The sequence below is a fragment of the Epithele typhae genome (assembly GCF_022376455.1).
Source record: "Epithele typhae strain CBS 203.58 chromosome Unknown BXZ73scaffold_495, whole genome shotgun sequence".
In the NCBI taxonomy this organism is placed as follows: Eukaryota; Fungi; Basidiomycota; class Agaricomycetes; order Polyporales; family Epitheliaceae; genus Epithele; species Epithele typhae.
Window position 1 is genome coordinate 2,129 of NW_025954686.1, and position 10,038 is coordinate 12,166.

A 10,038-nucleotide genomic window follows, 5' to 3' on the forward strand; every position below is an offset into this window, starting at 1 on the left:
GCATTTCGGGCTACAATTCGCGCGCAAACGGCATCGTGGAACGACCACACTTCGACGTCCAGCAAGCCCTCTTCAAGGCTGCCGACGGCGATGCCTCCAAGTGGCCGCTCTTCGTCCCGCACGTCCTTTGGGCCGACCGCATCACCACACGCCGACGCCTCGGATGCTCACCCTACTTCGCCGCGACCGGCTGCCATCCCGTCCTCCCTCTCGACTTCGTCGAAGCTACGTACCTCGCGCCGCCGCTGACCGGGCTCCAGTCGACCGAAGAGCTTATCGCCTCGCGTGCTCGCTCACTCGCATGACGTCAAGACGACCTCGCCCGCATCCACTCCAGCATCTTCGCTGCTCGAATCGCCGCTGCACGCAAGCTCGAGCGCGATCACGCCGCCGGCATCGTCGACTTCGATTTCAAGCGCGGCGACTTCGTCCTCGTCCGCAATACCGCCGTCGAGAAGGCGCTCAACCGGAAGATGCGCCCACGATACCTCGGACCCTTCGTCGTCCTCGCGCGTAACCACGGCGGTGCGTATCTCGTTGCTGAACCTGACGGAGCCGTCGTCGACCGCCCCATTGCCGCCTTCCGGGTCCTTCCTTACCTCGCTCGCACCACCATCGCCACTCCGTGGCTCAACGACTCCGCACTCGACGTCTCAACTGCACGCCTCCGCGAGATGGAAGCCTCAGATTCCCTCGGCAACGACAACCCCATGGATGAAGAAGACCTCGACTTCGGAGATGTGGAGGAGGAGGATTGTTATCAAGGAGATGACGTTGGGGAGGACGAGTCGGAGTTCAGGTCCCAGTAGGGAGGGAACTTTTCTGGTGCGCACTCCCGACTCGGAACCGTTCTCTCGTGCATTTTTCCCCCCGCGTTCAAGACGCTCTCCCATCCCCGGACTTCGTGTCCGGCGACTCCCCAATTTTTTCCTCGCGCATAGCTTCGTGCTTTGCTTTCGACGTTCGCGTTGAAATTCTCGGTCCCCGCGTCTGTACTCAGCACTCCGCCATCACTATTATTCCCCCACTTCCGCGCCTCTATCACACCCGGTCGTTGCTGTCGCTCCCCTTTGCTGTGCTGAACCCAGGAGGGTTCAGGTTTCAGTAGGGAGGGGGTGATACGCACGCACCGCCGCTGTACGGTGCACCACGACTACACTAGCGCCCGCGCGTCGCCGTCCACCTCGACCTCGCTCGTCCTCACGTACCTCGACCTCTCCGCCGTGCGCACCCATCGCGATCAGTCCGTGAGCATTCCATATCGACGCTCCAGCATTCCAGGCCAGGCGCGACGCCTACGGACACACCACGCCGCAGTTCACGCACAACCGAGGCCGGCACGGCACGCACCCGATCCACCTCCTCTACAGTACGCCGACCTCGTCCATTTCCTCATCTTCATTCACCTCCTCTTCTTGCACGATTAGTATGTCCTCCTGTTCTACATCTCGTACATTTCGTATTCTCGTATCCACTTCCCCTTCATTCTTGGTCTCGATTTCGTACATTTTCGGGTCTCGGACTGTACATTGATCTGTCTACATACTCGCCCCGTGCGTCGCATGTACTTAGGCTCACGTTTTTGCTTATTGATGCTCAGTTCACTCTCCCGCTCTTTCTGCGCGTGCTGTGTGCTCACCTCGTCTCGCCTTCGCCTTCACCTTCGCCTTCGACTTCGACTTCGCCCACGCCCACGCCCACGCTCTCGCCCACGCTCTCGCCCACGACTTCGACTCCCTTCGCCTTCGCCAGCGCCGCACGTGCGAGCGATCTCGTCTATTCATTCCGCGTCTATTCTCACATCGTCCTCCTCGCGCTCGCGCGATCCCCCGATCCGTCCTCCCTTCGCGTTCGCTCCTCACGCAGCGCGTCGTAGCTGTTCCCTTCCTTTCCTCCTCGACTTCCCGTGTCTCACGCTTGCACGAGCTCGCTCACTCGCCCTCATCACTGTTGACTCTTCGCGGAGTTGACTGCACATCAGCGCATATACTCTGCCATTGAGCCTTCGTACCACTTCCACGTCTGCGGATTGGTCGAGGACGAGGATGGGAGAGCGAGCCCCCGAGTGAATGCCGGTGTGGAGGAGGGAGGGGAGGAGGGACGGGCAACTGCCCGCACGAAGGCCGGTGGTGAAGTTTTCCCATTCAATACCGATTGGCGGCATTCCGGTGTTGGCGGACGTGCGAGCTGGCAGGTGAACACAGGAGGTGAAGGCGACCGCGTCGGTGGTGCATTCACTGCCGTCAAGCGGGAGTCAGGCGTTGGCGGATGCGCAAGTTGGCGGGTGAACGCCGGTGGTGAAGAGGACCAGGTAGAGAGCCTCCGTGCGAATGCTGGTGGGGACGAGGAGGAAGGGGAGACCGGACGGGCAACTGCCCGCACGAAGGCAGGTGGTGGGGTTGCCGCATTCACTGCCGTTGGGTGGGAGTCCAGCGTCCGCGGACGTGCCAGTTGGCGAGTGAACGCCGGTGGTGAAGCGGACCGACTCGGTGGTGATGCTGGACACGTCGAGGGGACTGTGAGTGGTTCGGTAAGGACCGGCAACCGGGGGGGGGCAACGCCAGTAGAGGGCGGTAATGACGAAACATCACGGTCGTCTTCCAACTCCCAAACACTCTTCTGGTAGCTGTTGGGATCGACATGTTTCTGCAAAATAGACCATCAGAAATGTCAAAAACATATTGCAGAGGGCGCATACTGTGGGGAGGTTTTCTAGGATCTCGAAGAATACAGCGATCCGGTGTGAATCCTCGTGTTCGGATGACATTGGCTTCGCCTCATCAACCACAGCCCCCACCAGAGTCACGGCAATGGCAACACCGGAAGGGAAGGGGGTGTCCTGAATCCCACAGCGAAACTTGTATTCCTGGACATACCAGTCCGTGCGAGTCTGGCTGACCGACGCTTCTACCGCATGAGCGATTCGGCTCATCGTTCGCTTGGCGACTTCAAGCTGGCCATCATGGTCGCTCTGGTGAGTGGTGTCACCGATGCATATATCACGACCGGGGATGTTGATGATGGCGAAGATCCAGTGGTCGCCTAGAATCCATGGGATGTAGATGATACTGTCCACGGTAAAGTCACCTTGAGCCGCGCGTTTGCTGAACAGGTCGACAAGATCCACGGGCTGGAGCTGGGAAATGAGGGAGGAGTAATAATGTTGTGTTCCACCCAGAGCGTCAGCTTTGAATTTCGCGACCGCTGTTGCCGCATCCATGACCTCGTCGTTGATGTCGCGGTGGTCGGTAATGAGGGATGTGAAAATATCGCACCATGGATGCAACAAAGCCGGGCGCAGGAAGATGGGCCAGATGGCTTCTCCAAAAATGTTGTAGTCGAGGTCATTCTGTTCTTGGAATCTGTGCAGCCAATGTAGTCCAGACACGATGTTGCGCCGGTGCGTGTCAATGTCGCGCAATTGTCGCCATAGGTCAACGAGCCACAGCGGTAGTCGCGTGCGATGATCACTGGGGTGAATTACTGAGCGAAATGTGCTTGGCAATGCCCGGAAGTCCTGCGCCTTCGGCAATGGGACAGATGTATGAGCAGAGTAGTGGTCAACGTAGAAAACCCAAGGGGGGAGCTCTTCGGTGGAGACCGGTGGTTCGGCTGAGTACGAGAGAGGGCTGCCGGCGGACCAAGTTCGTGGAGCCACTTCGGAGCAGAACTCACGCTTGACGAGGTCATATACAGTTACAGCCACGGAGGGAATCAGAAGCTGAATTAGTTTTTTGGGAGCCGTTTTGGCCTCCCAGTCTGTGAATGAAACATCGGGGATGTGTCGATATTTATGGTTACTTTCGGTCTCTGTAATCAGTGTCAGGACAGGTGTGCCACGCAGCATCACCGAAACGCACGGTTGGTCGGCGATGGAACTACAAAACCTGGGCGATTAGAACGGCTTCGCAACAATTTATGAATAAACATCACCTAGGATTCGGAGGTTGTACTTCATTGTGTCAGTGGCAGTGGAGGTGCTGAGACAGTGGGGAATGTTGAAACCGTGGGACTGAGGAAGAGTGGGTGAATTAGGTTTGGTTGGAGCGGCGGCAGTGGGCTAGCACCGGGCTTGATCCCGATACAGATCTCCAACAATTTTAGGCGATCAACCAGCGGGCTGAATGACGTGGCGTCTGCTCTGTCACTCTCCCACTTCCAACCAACTTCCGAACACGCCTCCCTGCTCATCACCGCACTCCCCGCATTCTCCCACCACCGAACATGTCTACCCACGCATCTGAGAGCGCCCTTCTGAAGGTCTGCCATACCGTTACCGAGATCCACTACGCGATGCCACACCGCCCCGACCCAACCACCACACCGGCGGAGAAAATCAAGGAGTGGGAGGACAACTTTTACAAGACCCTCAACATTGTCTACAACTACCAGGACGAGTTCAAATCCAATGTTTGGCCGCGCTACACCCTTGGCGCCTTTTATGAGTTCGAAAAGGCCCGACGCATCAAAGGATACAGGGCCTCGCCATTCAAGGTGGTCCGCATTGCCGACACCGAGGAAGCCAATCGTGCTGGCTATGGCTTCGACTTGGAGATGGTCGGTAATGACCGCGGTGAGATCCACCTCGTTCCGGAAGAGGACGTCAATCAGTGGTACTACCGCAGTGAGTATCCTGTTCTTGGCTGCATTGTTATACTCTCTCATTACCCGCTTGTGCAGGGGCCACATCTACGAAGGCGGCCACAACAAACCACGAACATGCCACCGGCGATGGTATGTTATTCCGGTAACGTTTTGACGCCTATGTCGCTGATCCTGAACACCAATGTATAGGTTCTGACAAGTCGCCCGCTTTTGGTGCGACGACTGCCGGCACCACCCAGACTACCGGCGGTGCGAACGCCGGTACTGTGAAGACTTCCGGCATTGCGAGGACTGCCGGTACGTCTAAGACTTCCGGCAGCGCGAAGACCGCTAGCACTTCGAAGAAGGCTGGCACCATCACCGTGCCCCCGGTGGTGAAAGGCACTGCGAAGGCTGAGTACGTTCCTATTGCGTCCTACCTCTTCTTTTGCGATATCATCTTGACGTTTCTTTACAATCACGCTGACAATGTATATACAGCAACGGCCGTCAGGCCACCAGACGTGACAAGGGAAAGGGTCGCGCAACTGTGGAGGCGACCACCGACGTAGACGACGACAATCCCGATGAGGACGTCAGTGAGAAAGGTGAAGGGGAGCCTTTGAAAGGTGCAGTGGTCGTCGGTTTTCATAGCCACACCTATTTTCTAACCTTCGCTCAGAGGTACGAAAGACACGCTCGGCCGCCAAGAAGGCGGTGTCTTTCGTCACCCCCACCATGCCACCCGTGTCCAAGAGAAGGCGGGCCTCATCGGTGGCCCCGGAGCCGCCCAAGAAGACGGCGTCGACGCCGAAGAAGAGGGCGAGGAGTCGTGACCCGAAGCGGACTGCTGGGACGACTACCGATGATGGCGAGAAGAGGGTGTCCGGCAGTGGTGGGGACAAGACCCCCAAGAAGGCAGTCAGGCGAGTAAATCGACCCGCTCACCCTGACCATGTCGCCCCCGAGAAGAACTTCGAGCCATTCCCCAACCGCAAAGGCCGCATCCCGATTTACGTGATTCAAAAGAACGGGGTAAGTGTACGAGATGCTTCGTCTCATACACAACTATGCTTACCATGTACACACCAGCCCAATGCGCACCTCCGGTGTGAGCGGTGCAAGACCGGTGGTACCGACTGCCGGATATTCATCTTCGACGGGTCGTACTGCCATGGGTGCCGCGTCAAGAAAGCGGCCTGTGACCTCTCGCCCATCGGGCACGGTAAACTTGGTGCTGCGTCATACCGCTCATACCGGGCCTTCGTTCAGTTGGCAAACCCAGCGATGTATCCTGACCCGGTAATGCTCTCCCGTCTCTTGTTAGGTCTCCAGGACTCGGGGCTCGTCGACTGGTACTTCGACTGGTACTAGGACTTCTACGAGCTACCAGAGGCGACGCGGCAGATGATGATCAGCGACCCGAAGTACCACCTCAATTTGCACGTGGAGGAATGGAAGACCCCGATTCAGAGGGTCGCTGGTGACGAGGAGGTGAATCCGGTACGCACAATCTTGGTATTCATTGTAACATCTGCTTATCCTCGCTCAGGATTCCGAGGACTACCCAAAACCTCGCAGGACAAGAAGGTCCGGCAGGGCTGTAAAGCCAGATGTTACCGGTGAGTACTGGGCGCCATCGCCTTCGGCAGTCGGCCGTCGGTAGTCAGCGGTCGGTAGTTGGTGCTTATGCCAATTTTCTTTTTAGTGGTGTGTCAACAAGGCAACGAGAGCGACGAAGACGACGCGAGCGACAACAACAACGACAACGACAACGACAACGACAATAGCGACGACGAAGACGGTGAGTTAGTCGTCGGATCGCACACATTGAATACCGGGATCGCGATTATCTACACACAGATAGCTCGGTACTAACACATCCGCCATAGGTCACCGTAACTCTTCGGAGCCACCGGCCAAGAAGAGGCGCATAAGTGGACGGGCTAAGTCACTTCTCCAAACGCAGCCCCGGATCCGTCCACCTTCGCTGGCATTGGACCCCCGGAACCTGCTGCCTCCCCCTCCTGGTACGTCCTGATACTCGCAACCTGGCGTCGGCTTATAGTGTGCCAGGTTTCAACTTCCTAAACATTCCGTTGACGACTCGCATTCCAGTCGACCCTATGCACAATTTCCGCCCAGACCCCCACGCACCTCTTCCCGACATTCACGCGACCATGCGAGCGATGCAACAGCAGATGGGTGAGATGGTGCAACAAATTGCAACCCTCAATGCCGCCGTCTTCAATGGTACATTCTACTTTCTATTCATATCTGCATGCCAACTAAATCATTTCGCAGCTCAAAACCAGACTGGTTTCTAAGGCGGGCCCTTCATCTGGCCCCCAATACCGAGCAGTACGTCCGGTATTCATGTCCACCCGGCAATAACTAATAAGCCTCCGGCAGTGAACCCGTACCATCCGTACAATGCTCAGTTCCCTGGTCACGGAGGTGACGCTTACGGTAATAACGCGGGCCAGGGTTACTACAACCCACAAGCTCCGATCGCCGGCCCTTCAGGGCACAGTCACCACTACATCCCCCATGAGGTGTTGCAGTCCGCTTCCCCTGCCGGTATGTGACCTTGTCTAACTTCACTCATTACCCACTTGCGCTAATACTTCATAGATCCTTTGCAGCGCGTCGATCCTCCGTTGAACATGGACTGGTCTCGGATTCCAATGCCGATCGGGGTTGCAAATGCCGAGTCCACTGCCAGGGGAAGCGGAAGCGTCGGGAACAACACCCTCGGGTCGTTACCGCAGACCGGTAGTGTCCCCGGTAGTGATGGGCCACTCCCGCTGCCAATGTGGCACTCTACGCCGATTGACATATTGGCTGCGCCCAACAGCGTCACGAAGTCAGCCCTCCCGGTATTGCCTCCTACGACCGACGCATCTGCCCCAACCACTGCCGAGCCACAGCTCACGGCACCCGTCACCGACTCCACCCCTGATGCCACTCAGCGCACCGTCTCCCCCTCCCCTCGTACTCCTGCCGCCACTATTGCTGTCCATATCAGTACCGCAGGCACGCCCTCCGCTCTTCAGGGGGACGAGGAGATGGACGATTCGATCGACGGAACGGCAATGGTTGGTAATACCGACGGCGACAAGGCTCAGGATCGCGATGGCACAACAACGCAAGCCGCTGACGCCTCCACTGCTGATGATGCCCAGGCCGCCGCCTCTAAGGATGGCAACGACGTTGTCGACGGCCCGAGGACACAGACCCTGACGCGGAAGGCGACCCCGACACCGACACCAGCCGGGAACAGCGCGAGGAGGCGGGGTCCACGGCAAAGGGTTCGATACAAGTGGCGATGCCGATAGCTCGGTACTGGCCGGTAATGACTCGGAAATGGGCAAGGTGAACTTACCCAACGGCACCGCAGAGGGACAGGACATGGACACATCTGAATGAGTACGAATGTAGATTACCCCCTCGGCCTCCTATTGTACGATGCCCTGCTTGTTTGCGTAGTTACGTCGTTTATTTTGCTCTTTGTGCGATATTTTACTCTGTATTAATTCACAGTCTCTCTGTTGCGCGTCGCCAAGGGCCAGATACGCCAATCCGAACGGCGCAATCACTGATCTCAAAATTTGGACATAGCTGATGATACGACGACCGTCACTCCGCGGTCATGACGAACTTGATTTCCGATCTAATTTCTGAATATCATGGTTCTGGTTATGAAGTCCGCTCTCGGCAACCATCGGTATACGAGGCACAGTCCTGGGAAACTATGCAGTGGGGAGCCCGGCCAAGAAAAGCGCAACAATCGGTATTTCTCGGTATACGACGAACAGCCCAGGGGAGGTATACCGGGACGAGCGGTGATCATTCACACACAGTAGGTAATGACTCTACCGGCCATCCGGTGATAGATTCTCAAGCCCGACAGCAGCTGGTACACGTTGCGCGATTGGTCTGCACTGTTCCGCTCGGCTCGGCCATTCAGACCGTGCCTGTACGTACCATCTTTGGCAGCCGCGCGGAGACGCCGCACCCGAAACTACACCTGCCATGGGCGCTACTACATGACTTGCGTCGAACATGTGAATTCATGCACTCTGCCAATACGAACAGCTGTTTAAAAGACCTTATTACAAATTAGAGAGTCTTTGAATCAGCCTGGCAAAATATGGCGGATTTAACGGCTGTTGATCACCCTGTATGTGATATGTCATAGAGAAATGACATATCTATCACCATGGACTAGGACATTCGTACGTACAGGCACAATGGCGGGTTAGCACCAAAACTATTTGTTCCAACTGTATGACACAAAAAATCCACTGCTTACACCCTCCAATACATGCCACACGAAAATTCTTATTTTGCTATCCTGAACATACACACCACAGCTTTCACAACATATCCACGCATTCCCGTGCCTGGAACACTAATTGGATATGTTACGAATGTCTACAGAAGCTTTGACTAGGAAGTTGGGACGGACCCCTGAAGAAATGCGTGTTATATTGCGTTTGTTTTTATTTCACAACATACTCAATAGCAATGGACCTAATCATTAATACATGGCAATAACAGCTAGGCCATTATCTACCAGTTCGCATCTACAATTTGCAGCAAGAATGGCGTTAAACGGATGAGAAATGGGGTGGATATAACACTAGTACCCAAGAAGAGCCAAGAGATGAAGTCGTCTGGTTTGCTATGCACTTCCCTTCCACAGATACGACAAAAACTCATATCTCAGCTCTCAATGGTCCAATCACCGAGGTTTTTGCTGCAATGGTACACTGTGGTAGACGGCATACAATATCTTGAGTTGTATAGTCCACTTTGTATTGAGCCACTGAGGTATACCATATGTCAGAGGGTTTGAACATATGTTAGTACACAAACCGTGTGACGTTTGGGATCCCGGATTGGTTCAGCCGGTGATTCCGAAATGTTAGGGGTATCGACACATACAAATCTACACCATCGCTGATACACCTATATCGTTGTTACCTTTCAGCATAACACACACCCGATACAGCACCTGTGTGAGCAGTTTGTGGGATGTAAAAGCAATCTGTGGCACACAAAAGTGTGTATGACGGTAACACCGAACTTTTGTGTATGACGTCGTTCGGCAGTTGGTTGCTACAGTTTTGAAAACACTCCAGTGAGCGGCATATACATCGCCTCTGCGCTCGTGTTGTATGCGTTGAACAGTCGGGAGGGTACAATGCTCTGAGTGTTGGCACGAACTACAGAGACATGCATTACCGGTGATACCGGTCAATACCGATCTCTTCCATGCAGTACCGATGTGACTGCCGGCATGGAACACCGGTGTACGCTCGCATTTCCGAAGGCCAAATTCATAATCGGTGTTCGTGCAAAGGTTGATCTGATTAGAATCGCGACGACCGGCATTCAGCGACAGCACAGATAGAAGACGTCAGATGAAGGCCACGTCCTATCATAAGA

At 55.5% G+C, this 10,038-nt stretch overlaps 1 protein-coding gene across 1 annotated transcript; it reads right to left on the reverse strand.

Moving 5' to 3' along the window:
- Window positions 1–1,635: 1,635 nt before the first annotated feature.
- Window positions 1,636–3,690, reverse strand: BXZ73DRAFT_85367 (uncharacterized protein; the record flags this gene model as incomplete). The annotated part of the gene is made up of 5 exons (XM_048024015.1): window positions 1,636–1,776; window positions 1,916–1,970; window positions 2,012–2,646; window positions 2,699–3,612; window positions 3,642–3,690. 5 exons carry the CDS (start codon window positions 3,688–3,690, stop codon window positions 1,636–1,638), a joined length of 1,794 nt encoding a protein of 597 aa, XP_047870548.1.
- Between the last annotated feature and the right edge of the window lie 6,348 nt (window positions 3,691–10,038).